Raw genomic sequence first — 22,898 nt, forward strand, 5'->3', positions numbered from 1 at the left:
TCTTATAACTTAAGACATTCGCTGGTAGGTAGTCAATACCCCTTTTTTGATGTCCAAGAAAGAAAGAGCAAAAGAGTCATATAGTACGGCTTCTCTCTCTTCGTCGACGGTGTCCAAGGATTCATTATCATTATGGGCTTCGACTTTTCTTCCTTAACCGTTCCTTATTTATCACTAATACATTGTTTAAACTCTATGGGGAGATAATTTTAATTCGACCATCTCGGGCTTGAGGGGCACTTTTATCAAGAAAATTTCGGTCTCATATTTTTATTGATTTATACTATGATGACGCAATAGGGAGAATATCCTTGGGCCTCACCTCGATAAGTTTCGCTTCAAGAGTTGCCCATATAAGAGCATGCCCCCTCTAGCAAGAAACGATATACTTATCCCCACATTTTAATCCTATATTTTTTTAACGTGAAGATAAATAATTATTTCAAACGCCTCTAAGTTTCAAATTATGTCGCGCCTTCGTCTCTAACAAAACATGATAATTTCGTCAACGGATATTTTCATGATATATCCAATCTACCATATAACTTTAGCGGCATTGTTGGAATTAAATATAAAACGATATCACGGCATTAGTTATGATCGTATTCCAATTGTAAGAAAAAAAAGAAAAGTGTGACGCCTTACGTTCCGTACAATTGCTGGAGTCCAACTGCCAAGGAAACAGGCAGTCGATCCTCCGTCTCCCTCGTCCGGTCAGCGATCGGTCAAGAGCGCCGGCGGCCATGATCCTCGTCGACGGCGTTCCGGTCGTTCCCGACTCCGATCCGCCTTCGCCGTCTCAGGTACCTCCTCTTCCTACGATCCCTCCCCCTCCCTCCGTCGCTCGATCGCCGTCGTCGTACGGAGCTCCGGCTTCGTCGGAAAAGCTAGCGGAGCCGACGGCGGCACCTCTCGCGTGCTCGAACAGGGTAGCGACGGAGGGGCGATCCGTCTCCGATCTCCCGGGGTTTGGGGTTCGACAGTCGGAGCAGGAGAATGATTACAGACCCCGACATGATGGCGACGTCAGTGACTGAGAGTCCTTCGCCTTTTTCCTTGTTATGCTTTGCGGAGCTTTCGATCTCCTCAGCTTTTTGCATGACGCGATCGCGACCTGCGTTGGGGCTTTCTACGTCCTTCCTTCTTCGAGAGTCTAGCGGTAATGCGGTTGGATAACGATTGACGGGGAAGAACGTGGGGGAAAAAAGGAAAAAAGTTGGATGTTTTAAGCGCTGCTGAGCCTGTGCTCGTGCACCTCTCTTGTGCTTGATCTGCGAAACCGTTGGCTGCCGGTTAGCGAACATAAGATGAGGAACTCGCGAATCTTCTTCCGTGTTCGGCTTCCAAACCAATCGCCGAGGAGATTTGCTGCGAGTTTTAAGTAAACGATGTTAACTTTATCTAATTAATTTGTAGAAAACATTGATTGGAAGATCTGCTGGGCGAAAGCTTGTTTGAATCCTAGCTGTACGCGCACCTCGAATCCAAATCCTTTTTACTTTATTTTTTTATTCATCCACTATATTTCTTCCAGAAGGTAAACACCTTGAGGTGGAAAGAGAATTCAATCAGCAGTGCGCCGCGCTCATTAGATTAGCAATGGTCTTTGACATAACCTTGCGAGCAGGCGCTTGATTGAAAAGCAGCCCAAACTAGTGAAAACCTCATCGCCTAACAGAAGACAGAGTAAGCAAACGGAGTTCCCAGCTTGAACGGACAGAACCATACCATTTCTGAACTTATTAGAATTACACGATATGGACGTTCCCACTTGTGCTTTTCACTAGAATTAGCATGTCACCGGTTGAATTGAATTGCTGTGGGTATGGACATCACTTTCTGTTGGATAAGAATTAGGCAAAGAAACTTGCAGGTGACAACTGATTCATGTCATCTCTTTTGCAGTTTAAGCTCGTTTCATCCACTACTTATATATCTCTCTTGTGACGACTTCTTCTTTCTTACTTGTCAACAGGTTCTGGAAATCTTAGCTGCGTTAATGGACCACCCAACTTTATTATCTGCCTCGCATTCATTAAAAAATACCCCGGAGAGGAGGTTTTCCATTTCAGAAGAGTCTGGATTGGGGAGCATTGCCCAGCCTAAATGTGTTTATGTATTCCAAAGAGAATATGCAATTGTTGACCCTGCTTTGGTGGATGTATGGCTCTTCCCCTTTCCTCATTTAGAATAATTGGAATGTTTGCTTATCTTTGGAGTACTTTGTTTATTACTCGTGAAACTTCTAATGACCTTTACCATTCTACGTGACAGGTTGTTGGGACTGATGAAGCAACTACATGTGTGGGGCTTGTCATTCGGAATCGGTCAAATGGAAAGTACGAAGCTAATGTGGCAGAATTAAGAGAGGCTTGTAAACAATAAACCTGTTGCGTTACATATAAATCCCTAAATCTGCATGCTCATCTTTTTCCCATTGAATCTCAGGATTTCTATTGCCCATTTGGATTTTCCAGCTATTGTGGAAATGGGTCTTGCTCAGATGTTATCACAAACTTTTGATCACGACTTGCAGGATGAGATGGATGTAATGGTTTTGTATCTTTTATCAAAAAAAGCAAAGCTGTGATGTTTAATGATTCTTGATTATTTTCACATTCTTATGCAAAGTCTTGTTAAATGCTGAAATGCAGGTTCATGTTATTGGCGGTTTTGAGGATGCTTCTCTTAAAGTCTGACCTGAGTTCCCTTCTTAGTGATTATCAGTGGATGTACCATCCATGTAAAGGCAAATAAATGAGTTTGATGTGTTAATTGTTGAACTTTTTATGCAGCGAATCAACCATAGTGATGGATCGGAAATCCATGGAAAAGTGGGCGGTTATTCCTTACCACTGTGTATCAAATTGATTGAAACATTGCTGAGGAGACGAGAGAAATTTCATATCCAGACATTCTTTGTGCTTGGCCACAATACTAGACGGGATGCTGATGGACGTGCATATCCTATTATTACTGGGTTCCTGGTTAGTGTCTGTTCCAGATGTACTTTTATTACATTGTTACCTTCTTCCAAATGATATTAATATAGAGATGGAAACATAAAAGTAGAGTAATGGAAATATGGACAATTTTTTTGTCGATAGAATCTTCTCTCATGATAAATAGCAGTAGTCTGCATTACCACCTAAGAGGCGTACTACATCTATTGACTAGATGGGCTATTTCGAGTCCAACACTGGCTTCTTATTATGGGACCTAGGTAATGTATTCCAAGCAAACTTGTACTAAAGGAAGCTATTCTATTAATTTCTTAACTTTCTCTTGAAGGTCATGATATATCGCATTTTCCTGAACTTCAGGAATTGGAGTTTTTCTATTTGTCAATTTTCTGTGTTCCAATAGTTCACTAACATTGTATTATTGCGGGCTGCGCGTCAAATGTTAAATATTTGCATTTTGTCTGTCTACAATTTGATTTAAACTCTTGTTCATTGGGTGTTCGTCAGGTAGAGACATCCAATGGGTCTGTATCTCCCGCCTGTTTTGATAGAACTTCCAGATGTCCTGATGAAGTGGTCCGTCGAATTCGTATAACTGCTTGCAGTGATGACCCGACTTGGAGGGGCAAGTTGCTGGAGACCTATCATACTCAAGATGATAAATTCATAATTGCACCTTGCTATTGGTAAGAAGATGCTGTCAAATTTATAGTCAGCATGCATTGCCAATGCACATAACAAGCAGACATTGTCCTGCTTTTGCTTTTCAAATTGTTCAAGTCTCTGTGACACTTTGTATATGTTGCTGACATGATGTAGGTCTGGGCGTCAGTTTCACAATGCTTCGACATGGCGGCACCTTTCTGACTCCCAATTGCTTCTCACATGTTCGACTTCGCCTTATGCTGAAGGTCCAGATTTTGTTGATAATATACGGAGGTTAGTTCAACATAAAGAGTTCGACTTTTGTCTTAGCAATAGCTGCTGGACTTTCTCCTCCTTTCTGAGTTAATCTTTCTTGCCTAAATACAACTGTAACCAGACTTAGAAGGGTGTTCTACTGATTAGCTTTCTTCTTTAGCTTAAGAGCCACTTCCACTGTCAGGGAAAATATTCGAATTAAAGATTTTTTGCTAGTTACTTTCACATTAGAGGGAGATAACTCCTTGAAATCCCTGTGGCTTATATTATGGTGAATTCTCGGTGGCGCAAATGGGTGATTGTGGTAGGTGATTGCTTGCCATTGTTCTCATTGTGCGCATATACCATTCTTGCAATTTTCCCAGAATTCAAAGGGTCTGCTCAGTACTCGCACATTACTTAGTTCTTGCAAACAAACTGATTGCTTATGTCATTTTATATTGATCAGGCGGTTTGATTATATAATTAAACACCCAGATTGGAAGGAGACTTTTCCAAAGAGGCAACCGCGTGTGTTTGAGAGGAATGGTCTAGGAGGTTGGAGAAGATGCGGTGATTGACATGAAGTTCCCTGGACAATCGTGAATGAGGCTCTAGCTATTTAGGGAACCATTTACTTACCTGAAGTTCCCCTTGGAGTACGGACTTGCAAATGTTTACCCCAGAAACTTTCACCTGGGCATAGCTCTCTTCCGATTGTGTCCACCTCTCAGCAAACAGCGTGATACTGGGTTGGGCCATGGGATGATGTTTACATTGAAAATGTCCTAGTCGCCAGCACTCCGTTCAGCCATTTGAGAAACATGTCTGGTCAGATTGTTCATGTAGTCCCATTTGATCTCAAGGTAATCTGATTCTTCTGTTAGAATTGGCGTGGCGTCATACGCATCATATGTATGCCACAAGCACGCTGAGCGCACTTGATCAAGTTTCCCAAATTTTGGAGTGAAGCCCACGTACATGCATTAGAGTCATGCCAGCACCCTCTTGTATACACCGGCAGGACCGACCTGGGACAATCCCGTTACGACTCTTTTAGGGATAATTGATTTTTTTTTTTTTTTTTTGGGTCGAAGAGAACTGATTAAACATACTCATTTGCAAATTATATTTTCGGGATTTTCTAAAATAAAGCCATGATATCATGTTCATAAATAACAGCAATCGAATAATAAAATAAATAGAATAAGAAAATAAATTGGCTAGGAAATATTTTAGTGATTGTAAATTCTATCATAATGGATTTTTTGGTGATTAACTCTCCTAGTAGAAGAGGTATCAATGCTGGACTAAACTACATGAGTCTTCAGTGTCTTTATAGTTCCTTTGTTAGTTTCTCTAGTAATTTTTTATCTTCACATCAGATTTGTTAGCTTTCTCAATATTTTCACAATATATATGTTAATATTCGAGTTGGTACTTCCATTAAAAATATAAATGGAGACACTAAAGTGGCCATTAAATGCTGACATGTCATCTTATAGCCATACAAAAATTCGTTTTCCAAATTTTAGAAACTTAAAATTCGAAGGAAAGGAAAAATCAAATAGAAGAGAAGGGGAGGGGCAGCTACAGTCGAGGTGGCTGTTTTGATGGTGGTAGAGGGCGTGGGACGCCTAACAGACAAAGCATGGCAGCATCTGGCACAGGTACTTCTTATGATTATGTGGTTGAACTATCAGTTTTTACCAGTGAAAAAACATTGCGCTTTCATTGTTACATAAGGAAAAATGATCCATAAAATTAATATTGCTGGTAATGGAGCTTATAATTGGAGACTTTCTTTTGAGTGTGCTATTCCTTGGGGCGCTACTCAATCGATCTGCAACTTCTTCATCTTTTGCCCCTTGTGGGTTTTTATAGTCTTTTGACGTTGATGATATCAGGCCCTTTGGGTGAACTTCATTTAAAATGTTCCAACGCAAGAAATATCGACGTTACATGTGTGCTCTGTTGGTTATTTCGTAATTAGCCTGGAGTTCTCTTTTATGGTTTCTTTGTTGCTTTCTGTCTAATAGAAGTTGTTTTCTCGGGAGGTTGCAAGGAAGAAAACGATGTTCAATTGCGGGCTTTTGGGTTTCTCTTTTGTTTTGCTGTACCCTCTTTGGTCTCTTTTTCAGGGTAGGCTAGCTGGTTTTCTTTGGCTGCTTGGCTTGTTTCCTTTTACCTTAGCCCCTTTCCACTTACTCTGACTTCTGTCTATGTGAGTGTAAGTTTTTGGGTCCGAGATCTCGCTGTATAGCTCTATATAGCTTTCTGGTTTAAAATCAATATAATTCTTACATTTATCAAAAAAAAAAAAAAAGACGTTCAATGATGACGAATGAGGCGGCGGAGGAGAGTATTGAAACTCACTGTGATTAGAGTGAGATGTGATACCGGAGGGGATGTTAGTGATGCTATATTTATTTATTTATGAACGAAGCAAGCAAGACACAGAGAAACCGGAGATTTTGTAATTTTGGGGACCAGCGTGCCATTTTCATTGCAATTTTGATATATATCAAATCTTTTGATATTCTATGAGTGAAAATTAGTTACTTTTATCTTTAGCCCGGTGTATGATGTTCACATGAGCGCGCATGCATTGGTTTGCGACCGGAGCTTAGATCAAAGGATAGAGAATTATATTGGTGACATCTTTGCCTAATGAATGTTGATAGTTCACTATCACGCTTGTTTAATATGGGTGATAACGTTTTTGGTCCTGAGAATAATTTTTGTTTAGAAATATTTTTTTTTATGTGTTCCCTAGACAAGTTTATGAGCGGAAAAATGTTGTTTGATAACTGTACAAATTTTCTATTCTCGAAATAGAGATTCGTACGTGACCTTCAAATTCTTTTGCAATTTAGATGTTTTCAATTTTTAAATTATTTTTCTTTTATTTTTCTTTCTTGTTTTTCCTTTTGTCGATTGTAGGTCTTGGTGAGGCTCAACTAATGGGGCTTTAGCGAGGTTACTGGCCTTGGCCGTTTATTTTTTAATTCGGAAAATAAAAAAAGAATAGAATCAAATATTATTTGATCAGTTAATAAATAAAGCTTAGTGGATGGTGGTGCTGTTGCCACGGATCTTGAACTCAAAACATTCACTCACGGGTAGTCATTACACCTTTTCAGATGTCAAAGAAAGAAAGAACAAAACTCTTATCTACTACGGCTTCTGTCCCGTCCTTGATGAATGATTCGTGCACGGTTTCGAATGATTCATAACTGATATGGACTTTGACTTTTCTTCCCAAACCGTTCCTTATTATCATTCACTCATTGTCTAAACTTAAAATGGAATTATTCGACCGTCAAGAGTATGAGTGGCACTTCATCAAGAAAATTTCATGCTCATATTTTTATTGATTTAAACTAGATGACGTGACGGGGGTACATTTACGGTCCTCACCTTCGAGAAGCGCGGAAAAAGGAGAGCAACGCTGCATTTTAATTCAACAATGTTCTTAGTGGCAAGATAAAAATTTCTTTAGGACTCTTTTGAGTTCCAAGCTATGCTGAACCTCCATCTCTAGCAAAACATAAAAATGATATGAATGTTGATTTCGTCGCACATTTTATGGACTAGAAGTAGATGCCAAATGGATATTTTAATCATATATCCAATGTAATATAGGTTACGCTTGATAATCCGAATTTCTAATCAGGATAAAATTATATAAAATAAAATGTGAAATTCATGAATTTTGTTATATCATATCTGATATTTGGTGATTGTAATACTAAAATTAGATATATTCACATCATATCATATACACTATTTAGTATAAAAAGTATATCAATACAAATAAACCAAAATTTTTATAAACAGAGATGGAGAAAATCTCACTCAACATTGTTGACTATTTTATTTTTATTTCCCTTATTTTTTATTAATTTATTTTTTCTTTTATCTTCCCCTTCAAACTATACAATATACCTAAAATACTAAAACACCTAAAATATCTAATAAATATAAATATATAGTCTTATATGTATATTGAATTTATATTATAAAATAGAATTAAATTTGAATTATAAGATTAAATTAAAATAACTATTTTTTTTGTATTTTGAATTTTTATATTAAAATTCAACTATTATTTATGTTGAAATATAATTTTGATTTTATCAATTTAAGAAGTTCATTATTTGAGAAAATGACTTTTTAATTTTTAATATTAAAAATTTTATTCATCTTTATTCCATCTCCTTTACAGGATAATATTTATATTTTTCTTATATCTAATTTTATCCTATTTTGAGTAGGCATTAAATGTAGAATAAGATAATTGTTATATTATCTTAAATTTTATCTTGAGCAGCTGCAGTGTTTAAAAGAGAAGTGTCCGTAACAAAACTCAGAAAACGCCGTGACGCCTGACGTTCCGTACAACTGCTGAAGTCGAACTGCCGAGGAAACGGCCAGTCTTTTTTCCGTCTCCTTCGTCCGATCATCGATCGGTCAAGAGCGCCGCCGGCCATGATCCTCGTCGACGACGTTCCGGTCGTTCCCGGCTCCGATCCGCCTTCGCCGTCTCAGGTAACTCCCCTTCCCTGCGATCCCCCCTCCCTCCGTCGCTCGCTGCTTCCGATCACCGTCGTCGTACGGAGCTTCGATTTCGTCGGAAAAGGTAGCGGAGTCGACGGCGGAACCTATCGCGCGCTTGAATAGGGTAGCGACGGAGGGGCGACCCTCCTCCGATCTCGCGGGTTTCGGGGTCCGACAGTCGGAGTAGGCAGAATGATTACAGAGAGAGTCCTTGGCCTTTTTCTTTTTCTGCTTTGCGGAGCTTTTGCGTAATGCGGACACGACGTGCGTTGGAGCTTTCTCCGTCCTTCCTTCTTCGAAAGTCTAGCGGTAATGCGGTTGGATAACGATTGACGGAGAAGAACGTTGGGGAAAAATGGAAAAAAGTTGGATGTTTTAAGCTTTGCCGTGCTCGTGCACCTCTCTTGTGCTCGATCTGCGAAAACTGTCGGCTGGCCGGTTAGCGAACATAAGATGAGGAGCTCGCGAATCTTCTTCCGTGTTCGGCTTCCAAACCAATCGCCGAGGAGATTCGCTGCAAATTTTAAGTAAACGATGTTAACTTTATCTGATTAATTTGTAGAAAACATTGATTGGAAGATCTTCTGGGCGAAAGCTTGTTTGAATCCTGGTTGTATGCACATGTCGAGTCCAAATCCTTTTACTTTATTTTTTTGTTCATCCACTATATTTCTTCCAGAAGATGAACACCTTGAGGTGGAAAGAGAATTCAATCAGCAGTGCGCCGTGCTCATTAGATTAGCAATGGTCTTTGACATAACCTTGCGAGCAGGCGCTTGATTGAAAAGCAGCCCAAACTAGCTAAAACCTCATTGCCTAACAGAAGACAGAGTAAGCAAACGGAGTTCCCAGCTTGAATGGACAGAACCATACCATTTCTGAACTGAGAAGTATACGATATGGACGTCCCAACTTGTGCTTTCCACTAGAATTAGCATGTAACTGGTTGAATTGAATTGAATTGCTGTGGGTATGAACGTCACTTTCTGTTGTATAAGAATTAACAAAAGAAACTTGGGGGTGAAAACTGATTCATGTCACCTCTTTTGCAGTTTAAGCTCGTTTCATCCGCTGCATATATCTCTCTCGTGATGACTTCTTCTTTCTTACTTGTCAACAGGTTCTGGAAATCTTAGCTGCTTTAACAGACCACCCAACTTTATTATCTGCCTCGCATTCATTCAGAAATACCCCAGAGAAGAGGTTTTCCATTTCAGAGGAGTCTGGATTGGGGAGCGTTACACAGCCCAAATGTGTTTATGTATTCCAAAGAGAATATGCTATTGTTGACCCTGCTTTGGTGGATGTATGGCTCTTCCCCTTTCCTCATTTAGAATAATTGGAATGTTTGCTTATCTTTGGAGTACTTTGTTTATTACTTGCAAAACTTCTAATGACTGTTATCATTCTACATGACAGGTTGTCGGGACTGATGAAGCAACTACATGCGTGGGGCTTGTCATTCGGAATCGGTCAAATGGAAAGTATGAAGTTAATGCGGCAGAATTAAGAGAGGCTTGGAAACAACAAACCTGTTGCGTTGCATATAAATCCCTAAATCTGCATGCTCATCTTTTTCCCATTGAATCTCAGGATTTCTATTGCCCATTTGGATTCTCCAGCTATTGTGGAAATGGGTCTTGCTCAGATGTTATCACAAATTTTTTATCACGACTTGCAGGATGAGATGGATGTAATGGTTTTGTATCTTTTATCAAAAAAAGCAAAGCTGTGATGTTTAATGATTCTTGATTATTTTCACATTCTTATGCAAAGTCTTGTTAAATGCTGAAATGCAGGTTCATGTCATTGGCGGTTTTGAGGATGCTTCTCTTAAAGTCTGACCTGAGATCCCCTTCTTAGTGATTATCAGTGGATGTACCATCCACTTAAAGGCAAATAAATGAGTTTGATGTGTTAATTGTTGAACTTTGTATGCAGCGAATCAACCATAGTGATGGATCGGAAATCCATGGAAAAGTGGGCGGTTATTCCTTACCACTGTGTATCAAATTGATCGAAACATTGCTGAGGAGACGAGAGAAATTTCATATCCAGACATTCTTTGTGCTTGGCCACAATACTAGACCGGATGCTGATGGACGTGCATATCCTATTATTACTGGGTTCCTGGTCAGTGTCTGTTCCAGATGTACTTTTATTACATTGGTACCTTCTTCTAAATGATATTTAATAAAGAGATGGAAACATAAAAGTAGAGCAATGGAAATATGGACAATTTTTTGTCGATAGAATCTTCTCTTTTGATAAAAAGCAGTAGTCTGCATTACCTCCTGAGAGACGTACTACATCTATTGACAAGATGGCCTATTTTGAGTCCAACACTGGCTTCTCATTACAGGACTAGGTGCTGTAATCCAAGCAAACTTTTAATAAAAGAAGCTATTCTATTTATTTCTTGACTGTCTTTTCAAGGTCATGATGTAATGCATTTTCCTGAATTTCAGCAATTGGAGTTTTTAATTTGTCAATTTTCTGTGTTCCAATAATTCACTAATATGGTATTATTATGGGCTGTGCGTCAAATGTTAAATATTTGCATTTCATCTGTCTACAATTTGATTTAAACTCTTGTTCATTGAGTGTTCGTCAGGTAGAGACATCCAATGGGTCTGTATCCCCGCCTGTTTTGATAGAACTTCCAGATGTCCCGATGAAGTTGTCCGGCGAATTCGTATAACTGCTTGCAGTGATGACCCGACTTGGAGGGGCAAGTTGCTGGAGACCTATCATACTCAAGATGATAAATTCATAATTGCACCTTGCTATTGGTAAGAAGATTGCTGGCAAATTTATAGTCAGCATGCATTGCCAATGCACATAACAAGCAGACATTGTCCTGCTTTTGCTTTTCAAATTATTCAAGTCTCAGTGACGCTTTGTATATGTTGCTGACACAATGTAGGTCTTGGGGTCAGTTTTACTATGCTTCGACACTGCAGTGCCTTTCTGACTCTGAAATGCTTGACGAGTGCTCGACTTCACCTTATGCTGAAGGTCCAGATTTTGTTGATAATATACGGAGGTTAGTTCAACATAAAGAGTTCGACTTTTGTCTTAGCGATAGCTGCTGGACTTTCTCCTCCTTTCTGAGTTAATCTTTCTTGCCTAAATACAACTGTAACCAGACTTAGAAGGGTGTTCTACTGATTAGCTTTTTTCTTTAGCTTAAGAGCCACTTCCACTGTCAGGGAAAATATTCGAAGTAGAGATTTTTGGCTAATTGCTTACATATTGGGGTGATATAACTCTTGAAATCCCTGTGGCATATATTGTGATGAAATCTTGGTGGCATAAATGGGTGATTGTTGTAGGTGATCACTTGCCGTTGTTCTCAATGTGCGGCATATGTCATTCTTGCAATTTACCCAGAATTCAAAGGGTCTACTCACGCATTACTTAGTTCTTGCAAACAAACTGATTGCTTATGTCAGTTTATATTGATCAGGCAGTTTGATTATATAATTAAACACCCAGATTGGACGGAGACTTTCCCACAGAGGCAACCGCGTGTATTTGAGAGGAATGGTCAAGGAGGTTGGAGAAGATGTCATTGACGTGAAGTTCCCTGGACAATCGCGAATGAGACTCAAGCCATTTAGGGAAACATTTTACTTACCGGCAGTTGCCCTGGGAGTACGGACTTGAAATTGTATACACAAGAAACTTTCACCTGGGCATAGCTTTCTCCCAATTGTGATTACCTTTCAAGTGACGTTGTAAAATTGGCATCTTCTATTGCCTTGAATTAAGCCCTTGTACATGCACTAGAATCATCGACAGCACCTCTTGTATACAGCAGCAGGCCGACCCGGAATAATCCCGGTCACTACACCTCTTGAGGATTTGTTACTCAGACACGGTATCCTGTGATTCTGAGGAAGCGCTTGAATTGTATAAGCAGAAATGGCGACCGCATTTACCTCGTAAGTCGAGAGATCTATCTTCTCGAGCCGCTCTATCGGTCCTTCCATTTCAGGCGGGTAACATGCATTTTTTGGTAATTTCTTCTAACGTTTCATGAAGTGTGGGTATGGTGAATTTAAAGCCAAATCGACCCTTTTCTCTTTCTCACGGTGGTAAGTGATTGGAAGTTCTATGAAAATGAATCTTATAACCGTGTTTACTTGAGTATTTGTTGAGTATAAACAAAATATTTCCTTCAGCCTTGGTCTACTGAAGTCTATGCTATATTTGTTAGAAATCTTTCAGTCACCCAAGTTCCTTTTTGAACACCTATCCACTCAGCAAAAAGTATAATGACCTGGGGTAATTTTTTTTTCTTCCTTTTGTCTGCAAATAGAAGTATAAAAAGAAAGCTTCGTTAACATGGCTAACTTTTACTGTTGAATCATTAAAAAATTGTGAGAAAAAGATATTCAATGTACATGTTAGAGATATTTAGATATCTTCTACAAATATTTCGGTTATTTCCTCTTATTTTTCATTTCTATTTTGATAATGGATGTCTTATTTGATTTCTTTTGATAATCATCTATTAAAGCTTATATTCATGTACTCTTTATACATCAACATATCCAAGAAAATTCCATATATCTCTCTTTGGCATCTTATTATTCTTAACTGCACGTCTTATCGTTAAATCTTAAATTAAATAAATTTAGAGACCTGATTTTTTTTTTTTTTTTGTTGACAGAGAATTGATTAAACATACTTATTTGCAAATTACTGGATTCTCTAAGATAAAGCCGTAATACCACGTTTCTATTATAATAACAAGCTATTGAATAATAAAATAAATAGAATAAAGAAACAAATTGGTTAGGAAACATTTGAGTATTTTTAATGGATTTCTTGGCAATGGATTTCTTGGCAGCTTTTTGTTCCTTTTTTGTTTTTTTGTTTCCTAACTATTATTTTTCTTGAGACACTTACAAGTTTTCGAGCCGAGCCTCGCCCAACCACGTATTTTTGGCCGGCCGAAAAAAGAAAAATAAAAAGAAAGGAAAAAATAAAAAATGTTTAAAAAATTAAAAGAAACAAAAAAAAAATAATAAAATTTAACCAAACGTGTCTTGTAATTTTTTTTGTTCTTTTGACATATTTTTAGAATTTTTTCTTTTGACATTAGATTCAAATCACAAAATCTATTAGCTTTCTCAATTTCATAATATGTTTACGTTTATATTTGAGTTGGTACTTTCGTTGAAAATATGAACGGAGATATGAAAGTAGCCATGAAATGTTGACATGTCATCCTATGTGACAATAGTGATACAAGAAATTATTTCCCAAATTTTAGAAAATTAACATTCAAAACAAAGGAAAAAATCAAATAAATGAGAAGGGAAGGGTTATTTACAGTCGAGGTGCCCCACAGCTGCATGCACCCGATGGCAAGTAGCTAGCATCCCTTGTGAGATTTGGGAAAAGGCGGCACGGCGGTCACCCCCGCCACCTTTGCTGTTAGAAAAAAAAAAAGGAGAAAAAAAGAGTGAAAACAATAACTCGAATGGAGTATCACTCTGATTTTTTCTTCATGTGAGTCATGCTTCTTCACAATGTTTTTAACAGTCGACAATTCTTTTCCATTTTTCTATATTTCCGTTTTATAGAAAGTAATTGTATTGCAATTGCCACGTAATATGCAACGTCAGCATTTAACAACCGCATATGCATTGCCGAATATATTTCAATGGAAGGACCTATTTGAACAAAAATAATAATAATAATAATAATAATTTGAGGATTCAATTGCACAAATCAAAAGGCGACGGGTCTAGTTGAAATTTTACAAAAATTCCAGGGACTAAATAGAACAAGGTGGTCGTGAGTTTACGCATCTCCTCTCCCTGACCGCGGTCTCCCTCTCCGTTTCTCACCCTATTTCCTCTCCCCTCGCTCGCGCCGCCGTAACGCCCGCCGCCGCCGCCCGCCGTCCGCCGCCTCCGGCCCTTTTCCGATCTCTACTACTTCCGCTCGTGCCTGCGCCCTCTTCCGTTACCTTTTCAGGCCGCCGATCGTCCGCGCGTGGCTCGCCGATTCGCTGGCGACGTCAAGGTGAGTATGCGATATCCATGGTCGCTTTTAATTATGCGCAAGAGCTCAGTAATTGATCCGCATTGGGTTGGAAATCAAGAAAGTTTGAATTTTTTCATCAAATTTTGGTAGTCGTGAGAGCGCGTAGAACCTCTGTAAAACTGGTCAGTGCTCAGAGAAGCACGTTGGGCATGATCTTGCCGGAAATTGCTTCTATATCGGCTGCGAGAGAGAGGAGTGTCCTTAGGGAATACCTAAGATTATGATTTGAGTATTTGGAAGCAGGGGAGACTTGTTTTCTTTGACCATCTTATGCCTTGCTCCTTGTGTTCTAGTTTTAGACAATAATCAGAGTTTTCTTCTTCTTATGCAGGATGAATGGTTTATCTCTTGGAGAAAAGCTATTCGTACAGGGGGGCATTGCACAGGACCTTCGCTCCGATGGCCGGAAGCGACTAACTTACCGACCCATATATGTCGAAACCGGGGTCATTCCTCAGGTACTTTATAATTGCAGGCAGTGCATAAAGTTGCCATGCTTGATAGTTTATGCGGTGAGATTTGACCAATGTGAATTTTGTTTTGTATGTATGACAGGCCAATGGCTCGGCCAGAGTTAGAATGGGTGGAACTGATGTCATTGCCAGTGTGAAGGTAGCTTAAAGCGTGAATCTTTCTTTTTCCTTTTTGTTGGTGTTGCGGAGGTTTCTTTCTGTTTCTACTCAATCTGCGGATGGATCCTGGTGTTTCTGGTTAATAGTGTGGTTCTCATTATCCCTCCTGATGTTTTCCAGTGCAGGCCGAAATTGGAAGACCAAGTCCACTACAACCCAACAAAGGGAAGGTTTCCATATATGTTGATTGCAGCCCAACTGCCGCTCCAGTGTTTGAGGTCCTATACTTTTAATTCTGCTGCTTCGTAGCATTTCTATTCCAGTCATTGTAGTTTTGCGTGGATCTGCTAGTTCTAATTTTTCTCCCCATTTTCTTTTTGAATGTCCCTGACTTGGAATTAGCAGAATAAGTGGATTGATATTGTTTGAGATTGAAAGGGTTAATTTGAAGCCAAATACTGACATTTTGAAACTTTGTTCCTATGGGCTGCACCTTGTTTGGTAAAGTTTGAGAATAGATATGTATATCAATTTTAAATTAACTGATAGCTGGCTGATTGCTGCCCTCAAACTGAACCTTGATTCGGTTAGTGTGGGATTTATTCATGCTTCTATACAGCATCTGGTCTCTCATTTAGCTTCTTGATATTTTAAATTTTCTCCCATTGAGCTAGAAAATAGAAACTTAAAAAATAGTCACATCCTGAAACTTTGTTCATATAAATTGCGCTGTGTTTGCTACAGTATGCTTCCAGTACACAGTTAGAGAATAGATAGGCACATCAGTTTTCAATTGACTGATAGCTGATTGTCTTCACTGTCACTATCCTTCGCTATATTGTTTTTACTTCTGTTAGTTTCATCAATTTAACACTGCAGTGCAATTTTTTTATACAGGGTAGAGGGGCTGAGGAGTTGTCAACAGAACTCTCAGTTGCTCTCCAGCGATGTCTTTTGGGTGGGAAAAGTGGAGCAGGTTTGGAACTTTTCGTGCAGAGTTTAAAAGGCCACAGTTTCTACATAGATATCCTCTATACATTCTCCCTCTGCATTTTCTAGTGAAAACATAGTCTTCTTTTTTTCTTTTGGCCACAGGCTATCGAATATGTATTAGTGCCTCATTTAAATCAAAAGGTCTGATTGTTTATATTTCACAGGTGCTGGAATTGATTTGTCATCTCTTATAGTTGTGGAAGGAAAAGTCTGTTGGGATCTGTATATCGACGGTCTTGTCGTTAGTTCAGATGGGAATCTCCTAGATGCTCTTGGTGCTGCCATCAAGGTATACCTTTGTCGAGCGTTCTGTTTTGTCAAACATATTCTTAAAATGGTTCTGCAGTCGACATATTTAAAGCCTTTAACATCATAATTAAATTTGCTGTTCACATGGTCCTTTGTAATAGTATGCTCTTATACCTTTTCTGACATTTCTTCAATTGTTCCTTCTGGAATGGAGGCTGCTTTGAGCAACACTGGCATCCCCAGAGTTCACGTTGCAGCGGAAGCATCTGGTGAGGATCAACCTGAACTTGACATCAGTGACGAAGAATTCTTACAATTCGATACATCTGGGGTTCCTGTCATTGTTACATTAACAAAGGTATAGAAACTTCAGTATTTTTCCACTTCCAGAATTGTTTAGTGTCACCATCGAATTCTCATCTTCTTCCTTGTCCAGGTGGGCAGGCATTATATCGTAGATGCAACTTTGGACGAAGAATCAGAGATGAGCTCTGCTCTTTCTGTTTCCATCAACAGGAAAGGGTTGATATGTGGTCTTACCAAGCGGGGAGGTGCGGGTTTGGATCCAAGTGTCATACTTGATATGATATCTGTGGCTAAGCATGTGAGCGAACAGCTAACTGATCGGTTAGATTCCGAGATATCTGCCGCTGAAGCTGTCGAAGAAGAATGACACTCATCTAAGTCTTTACCTTCTTTTGGTAATTTAGTCAATGGCTACTCGATCTGTTACATTCTGAGACATCCGTGCTATGCTGCACATTGTTCTTTTGCTAATCTAATCTGCAGTTACCTGTAGCATAAGCCAGTGTCGTATGTGGCTGGAAAATGTCTTCAATTTGTCGTCCTCACTGGCTACTTAGATTGAAGAACGCATATGATTCTATCAATCTTGGAGAGAATGAGGAAGTGTCCGAGTAATAGGATTTAAAGTTTCTGTTGGGGTATGCTCTGGGACTTTATTTTCCCATTGTTGTCCATACAAGTTTTGTTTTTTTGCCATTCAGTTCAACAGTTAATTTTGGTGCACTCTCTTTCTTTGGTTTAAAGTTTAGTGTTGGCCAAAAATAAAAAACTAAATGCCAGATAAAAAAATGCACAGTTTCTTCTTAAGACTGGCTAAAGTTAAATCTCCTTTTTGACTCCCAAATACTTTTCACGTGTTCGATTTCACCTTGTGCTCAAGGTTGAGATTTTGTCGATAATATGCGAAGGTAAAGAATAGAGCCACTGACGCTGCCACGGAAAATATTGAAAGTAAGGATTGTTTGCAAGTTGCTTCCACATTGGACGGATATAACTCCTTGAGAGCAACTGAGAGTTCTGTTTTTTTTTTTTTTGGGTCATAAACTGAGAGTTCTGTTGAATGAGTGATTGTTGTAGGTAATTGCGCGTATTTGAGAGGAATGGTCAAGGAGATTGGAGAAGATGCTGTGATTGACAAGAACCGTATGCGTTTCTGGGCTTGTAAAAAGTAATGCAAAAAGCAAAAACCTAAGCATAAGTAATTCAAATGCACATCAACTTGTTGACACTACAAAAATGTCCAAATGCCTGATTGCCAATTCAGACAGGAAGAGACCAAACAAGATATTGTTGAGGTTAAATTTGCTAAATCCTTCTAATCAGCAACCATAGGCAATCGACAAAGGCCATGAGAAGTTGGGGATAGGTGATACAAGAGAAAATTACTAAGTATTGAGCATATCACAGTTCAGAAGGACGTAATCAGAAAGAACATGATATAAAACGTGGAATAATCACACTTCAAAAGCTAGCAATTAATGTAAGTGATCCTAAAAAAATATACTGCCACATTAAAATCCCACACCTCTACGATCCAAGTCCTATGCCTTTCAATTACCATCGTAATTATTTTAAAGTGAAATGGCTGCCAAGAAAGCATTTCACGCTACCAAATTCTCTTCAGGAAGATGGCTGAAAAGATGTATGCACGTACGGTAAAAGATCTAGTTCACACATCAATTGACCTACTCACCGTCTATAGATCTCAGAAACAAAACAATATCATCTTAGCTAAAGTAAAAACAAGAATTCTACTGTGAACATTGTAAAACCGTTCAAAAAGTGAATTAACTTAAGCAAGAATCCTAGCTTGAGCTTTTATCTTTGTCTTTGCCTTCTTGGCCAACAGCATCTGTCACCAAAGCCATTGGTCTCTGATCAATAACTTCGTCAATGATCCCGAACTCCTTTGCCTCTCCTGGGGTCATAAAATAATCTCTGTCCATATTCTTCTGAATAACATCAACTGATTGTCCAGTATGTTTAGCATACAGCGCATTTAGTGAGTCCCAAACCCGAATTATTTGCTTAGTGTGAATTGTCATATCCTTAGCCTGGCCACTATAGCCGCCAGAAGGCTGATGAATCATAATAGTTGCATTTGGCAGAGACCGTCTCTCGCCCTTGGCACCGGCAGATAGAAGGAGAGAACCCATGGATGCAGCTTGACCCAAACAAATAGTATTGATAGGAGATTTAATATACTGCATGGTATCATAAATTGCAAGACCTGCAACAGAGCAGCTAATCAACAATTCAAATATTTATCTAGAACGGGAATTGAAATGTTTCACAGAACCCAAGCTTCCCAAGTTGATTTACAAGTATTTGCACTGTGCCCCATTAATTGCTCTAAAATTTAGCACACAGCCATACATTGCACTTGACATGCTGTTCTATACACATACAAATACATGCATAAAACATCTTGACTGTTACACTAGAAGTAACATCACCCTGAATGTACTCAGGGAATGCAAGTTAGAACAGATTACCTAAACATAGAGAAACTTAAAGAACCCCATATGAGGTCGGACAGATCAGTTGTAAAGACTACTTAAGTTCAGAAACTCTAGCTCATTATCTGAACAGACTCAGGGAACACAAGTTAGAACAGATTGCTTACACATGGAGAAACTTAAAGAACCCCACATTCCAATGAGGTTGGACAGAACAGTTGCACAGACTACTTAAGTTCAGAACTCAAGCTAGAATAAATATTTCCCGAAAGAATGTACAACGATCTTATCTTGAACCTTGTGACAGAAGAAAGGGACTCATCATTTGTGTTGCATTTGGCCGTAAGAGTTCCGAATCAAAAAGGGTAAAGTACAAAGTGGACACTGTTTTTGAAGAATAACAGAACAAGTGGTTGGTTGGATATTCAGTTTCCAATAATGTCTATTGTCTATAATCTGGCAACAGCAATGCATGACCGAATACAGTCCAATCCTTTCATATAACTTTTCTTTTGTCTTATCCTGTCCACCTTAGCCACATCTAAGATATGCTCCTCATCTTTCTCTTTCTGATGATATATCCAATCCAACTAAAAAAAATCGATTTGATATCCCAACACAAAATGCACTTTTACAGGAAGAAAAATTCTCAAAGAAAACGGATATCTGTCTAAAGCAACAAGGGGAAGCTAACCTATGTACAGACATGTGATCTACATCTAGGGGGGGAATTCAATAGAACAAGATAGGTAGGTAAGAGCAAATGATTTGGTGAATTTGAAAGCCAAGATGATCCACACAGAAAACTATTTTTCTGAAACTCAGCTTACCTCTTGAGTTACGTTGGTTCACATATTTGGTATTATTTCCATCAAAAAGTTGAGACACTGGAAAGACGCAAAAGTGCATCAGCAGGTTACAATCATCTAGAATTTGTAGCTACGTTGATAACAAAGGCTGCTCGAAAGGCTATCTGACTGCAGACACCGAGGACAAAATCTAAGGCTCTGATCAGTGAATTTGAATACAGAATGATCGACTGAGAGAGAAGTCGGGAATTATAGTTTCGGATCACTAAAGTTCCTTCCTTTTGGCCAATTAATTACTAAAACTTAAGGTTTCGCCTTCTTTTTATGGTCCAACAATACAAGCATGACTAGTTACTTTCGCTTCTCCTCATGTCAATCCCTTGCCTTCAATGACAGAATTCCCTCTTCTTCCAATTCACAGGAGCATCAAACAAGATCATTCTACTGATTACTCCAGAGAAAGAACAGAACATTCTTCCCCTGACTACCTATAGATCAAACAGCAGCCCCCAAGTGCCAAATTCATTCGCCAGCCATCACTGAAATAGGTATCAACACCGCCGCATCAAGTTAAACCTATTTAGTAGCATCCGCAAGCATTCACTTCCCGGCACTATAGGGAGTCAATTCTTAATTATTGCAAAACCCCATTACGCCGCAAACAAAGCAACGAGTAACTAACGACACCAGAAACGAATCAGGCTCATCCGACGGCCCTTCGTTTCAGCCAATTCGCCAATCGGAGACCTAGCGGTCCGAAGCAAAATGGGGAGAGAAAGAAGAAGAAGAGGAAGAAGAAGAAAAAAAAGAAGGGGTGACCTGCGGTGACGGCGCCGCCGGGGAGTTGAGGTACATGTGGATGGGCTTGGAAGGGTTCTCGGACTCGAGGAAGAGGAGCTGGGCGACGACGACGTGGGCGGTGTCGTCGGAGATGGGGCCGTTGATGCAGACGATGCGCTCCTTGAGGAGGCGGGAGAAGATGTCGTACGCCCGCTCGCCCCGCGACGAGTGCTCGATCACCATCGGTATCAAGCTGTAGCTCCGGCGAGCCGCCGCCGCCGCCGCCGCGCCCGCCGGTCCTAGGGCTGCCGCCGCCGCGGCGGCGGGGCCCCTCCCGGCGGCGGAGGAGAGGAGTCTCGAGGTCGAGATCGAGCCCCGCTTCAGCATCGCCATTGCCATGGTCTTGCTTCTTCTGGAGATGCGAGAGGAGACGAAGGAGATGGAAAGGAAGAAGAAATGGGGGAGTTTGAGAGAGCAAAGTGCATTTGGGGTTTTTTTGGGGGTTTTGTTGTTGTGGGGTTTTTGGTTTCCTGCATCGGTCATTATTGCGTCATATATTGAGAAATTATTACATTAGCTATAATCAAACTCGATTTAACATATATAGATGTATATATATACTATAATTATATAATAATTTCTAATAAATGTATAGACTTGTATAGGTAGGGTTGTTTTATCGTAGAAAATTTAATTTTTGAATCTAAGCTATAACTTCAACTCGACCTTTTAAGAGTAAGTTTTGAATATATTGTTAACACCTAAATTTAATTTAAAAAATAATTTCATGAGGGGCTGCTAGAGTTGGAGAATTTTGGGAGCTCAAATGTTTTATTCAATTCAACATATTACTTTTAGCCAAGAGCGCTAGACACTCGGAATTGCTCACACTTCGATGTACACTCGAATCAAGCTCAAGTAGCTTGGGACAAGCTATGCTCGGTCACATCTCGTGTTGTTACTTGCTCAAGGAAAAATTTTGACAAAATAGTATATGGTAAAATGGTGTCGAAAAATTACCCTGTCTCAAGCATTTTTTTTTTAAGAGGTATAAATTAAGAGAAAATATTGAGTGCGTCATATGTGTCAACGTGGTAAATGAAAAAGGAATGTAATAATTTGACATCTGTCTAAGTAAGGCCTAAGTGGTCAAACCATTTTGAATTTTCTCTCCTCTCTCTCTCCTCTCCCCTGCACACTCTCTCTTCTCTCACCGGACTCTCTCGCTCCCTTCGCCGCCCCTCCTCTCCCACCGAGCCATCAGCCAACCAATGAACCACCATGGCCAACTGACAAACTTCGCAACGGCAGAGGTCGCGTAGTGGTTTGTCAAGCAAGAGTTCGATCGTGACTCGAAAAGAGAGAGGGCACAACCAGGACCTTTCTGGAGAACTCGTTGTATGACAGGTTTAGCGTCCCGGAGAGACTCTTGAGCTCTGCGACTGCTTGAAGGAGCGACCCATTGAGCGCGTTGGAGGACAGGTCCAAGTGGGCGAGGTTGCGGAGGTTCTTAATCTGGGTTGGGATCAGACCAAAGAGCGAGCTTCGGGAGAGGTCAAGAGAGACAAGTGAGGTCGCATTGAATAGGCAGGAGGGGTAGGCTTAGAGAAGTCATTGCTGACGAGATTGAGCCGTCCGGGGGAGCCAAGGAGGCCAAGCTTCGAGAGGATGAAGCCGGAGAGGTTTTTGCCAGCTAGGAAGTGGGAGGCGACCTGGCCGTGAGCCCAAGCGATGCTGAAGCCGGAGAGGCGGCATGGTGATTCATCGGTCAAACAAAGGGAGTGACGAAGAGAATAACATTTATACTGGAATTCCACCACATTTTAGGATGAAAAACGTTAGAATGACCTTTCATTTCATTTGTTATGGCCACAATAGTAATGCCATAAAATCGCTCCAAGTTATTCGCCGGTCCACAACTAAATTTTGACATGCACTATAGTGTGCCAAAAACATAAAGAAATGAAACGGAGGGCGTTTATATCCCAAAAAACTTTTTTTTTTCAAAAACCATTTTTCAAGAAAATATTTTCTCAATTTTAAGTCAAGAAATATATTTTCCTAACTTCAAACATGCATATTTCTTTCACCGTAAATAATCTATTTACTGGTGATTTTCAGTAAACCAAAATGCGTGAAAGACTAGAAAGCCAATTTCTAAAAAAATTATTTCACTCAATCAAACACACAGGTAATGTTCCTATGAACCAGAGTAACACTATTTTGTCGAATGACTCAGCACCG

At 39.7% G+C, this 22,898-nt stretch overlaps 4 protein-coding genes across 5 annotated transcripts; 3 read left to right on the top strand and 1 right to left on the bottom strand.

Annotated features, from left to right (window-relative positions):
- Window positions 1-595: 595 nt before the first annotated feature.
- Window positions 596-4,754, top strand: LOC104454003 (protein N-terminal asparagine amidohydrolase). The gene is made up of 9 exons (XM_010068690.3): window positions 596-803; window positions 1,976-2,161; window positions 2,275-2,339; window positions 2,449-2,548; window positions 2,655-2,693; window positions 2,796-2,987; window positions 3,471-3,649; window positions 3,783-3,902; window positions 4,333-4,754. Exons 1-9 carry the CDS (start codon window positions 744-746, stop codon window positions 4,442-4,444), a joined length of 1,053 nt encoding a protein of 350 aa, XP_010066992.2. The 5' UTR covers window positions 596-743; the 3' UTR covers window positions 4,445-4,754.
- A 3,463-nt stretch (window positions 4,755-8,217) lies between these two features.
- Window positions 8,218-12,417, top strand: LOC108953839 (protein N-terminal asparagine amidohydrolase-like). The gene is made up of 9 exons (XM_039317882.1): window positions 8,218-8,414; window positions 9,544-9,729; window positions 9,843-9,907; window positions 10,017-10,116; window positions 10,223-10,261; window positions 10,365-10,575; window positions 11,038-11,215; window positions 11,350-11,469; window positions 11,893-12,417. The coding sequence occupies exons 1-9, from the start codon at window positions 8,355-8,357 to the stop codon at window positions 11,999-12,001; spliced, it is 1,068 nt and encodes a 355-aa protein (XP_039173816.1). The 5' UTR covers window positions 8,218-8,354; the 3' UTR covers window positions 12,002-12,417.
- A 1,843-nt stretch (window positions 12,418-14,260) lies between these two features.
- On the top strand, window positions 14,261-17,302 carry LOC104454005 (exosome complex component RRP42). The gene is made up of 8 exons (XM_010068695.3): window positions 14,261-14,465; window positions 14,818-14,944; window positions 15,042-15,098; window positions 15,244-15,336; window positions 15,956-16,034; window positions 16,216-16,340; window positions 16,515-16,658; window positions 16,737-17,302. Exons 2-8 carry the CDS (start codon window positions 14,819-14,821, stop codon window positions 16,971-16,973), a joined length of 861 nt encoding a protein of 286 aa, XP_010066997.1. The 5' UTR covers window positions 14,261-14,465; window position 14,818; the 3' UTR covers window positions 16,974-17,302.
- An 832-nt stretch (window positions 17,303-18,134) lies between these two features.
- LOC104454006 (ATP-dependent Clp protease proteolytic subunit 2, mitochondrial) lies at window positions 18,135-21,139 on the bottom strand. Of its 2 annotated transcripts, none has more exons than XM_039316262.1 (2): window positions 20,707-21,139; window positions 18,135-18,850 (listed from the first exon to the last, which is right to left on the bottom strand). In XM_039316262.1, the coding sequence occupies exons 1-2, from the start codon at window positions 21,051-21,053 to the stop codon at window positions 18,412-18,414; spliced, it is 786 nt and encodes a 261-aa protein (XP_039172196.1). In that variant the 5' UTR covers window positions 21,054-21,139; the 3' UTR covers window positions 18,135-18,411. The 2 variants fall into 2 exon arrangements, with proteins under 2 accessions (XP_039172196.1, XP_010066998.3); XM_010068696.3 differs by having other exon boundaries at window positions 18,135-18,836; window positions 20,694-21,139.
- Window positions 21,140-22,898: the final 1,759 nt, after the last annotated feature.

Source organism: Eucalyptus grandis, chromosome 7 (genome assembly GCF_016545825.1).
Source record: "Eucalyptus grandis isolate ANBG69807.140 chromosome 7, ASM1654582v1, whole genome shotgun sequence".
Classification (NCBI taxonomy): domain Eukaryota; kingdom Viridiplantae; phylum Streptophyta; class Magnoliopsida; order Myrtales; family Myrtaceae; genus Eucalyptus; species Eucalyptus grandis.

Coding starts and splice junctions, on each gene's coding strand:
- LOC104454006 (XM_039316262.1), bottom strand. CDS start 21,053: ATGGCAATGGCGATGCTGAAGCGGGGCTCGATCTCGACCTCGAGACTC. Junction 18,851..20,706: donor TACCTCAACTCCCCGGCGGC/GCCGTCACCGCA, acceptor ATTGTTGATTAG/CTGCTCTGTTGCAGGTCTTG.
- LOC104454005 (XM_010068695.3), top strand. CDS start 14,819: ATGAATGGTTTATCTCTTGGAGAAAAGCTATTCGTACAGGGGGGCATT. Junction 16,341..16,514: donor CTCTTGGTGCTGCCATCAAG/GTATACCTTTGT, acceptor TCTGGAATGGAG/GCTGCTTTGAGCAACACTGG. Junction 16,659..16,736: donor TCATTGTTACATTAACAAAG/GTATAGAAACTT, acceptor TTCCTTGTCCAG/GTGGGCAGGCATTATATCGT.
- LOC108953839 (XM_039317882.1), top strand. CDS start 8,355: ATGATCCTCGTCGACGACGTTCCGGTCGTTCCCGGCTCCGATCCGCCT. Junction 9,908..10,016: donor CGGAATCGGTCAAATGGAAA/GTATGAAGTTAA, acceptor ATTGAATCTCAG/GATTTCTATTGCCCATTTGG. Junction 10,576..11,037: donor GGTCAGTGTCTGTTCCAGAT/GTACTTTTATTA, acceptor AGTGTTCGTCAG/GTAGAGACATCCAATGGGTC.
- LOC104454003 (XM_010068690.3), top strand. CDS start 744: ATGATCCTCGTCGACGGCGTTCCGGTCGTTCCCGACTCCGATCCGCCT. Junction 804..1,975: donor ATCCGCCTTCGCCGTCTCAG/GTACCTCCTCTT, acceptor ACTTGTCAACAG/GTTCTGGAAATCTTAGCTGC. Junction 2,549..2,654: donor ACTTGCAGGATGAGATGGAT/GTAATGGTTTTG, acceptor GCTGAAATGCAG/GTTCATGTTATTGGCGGTTT.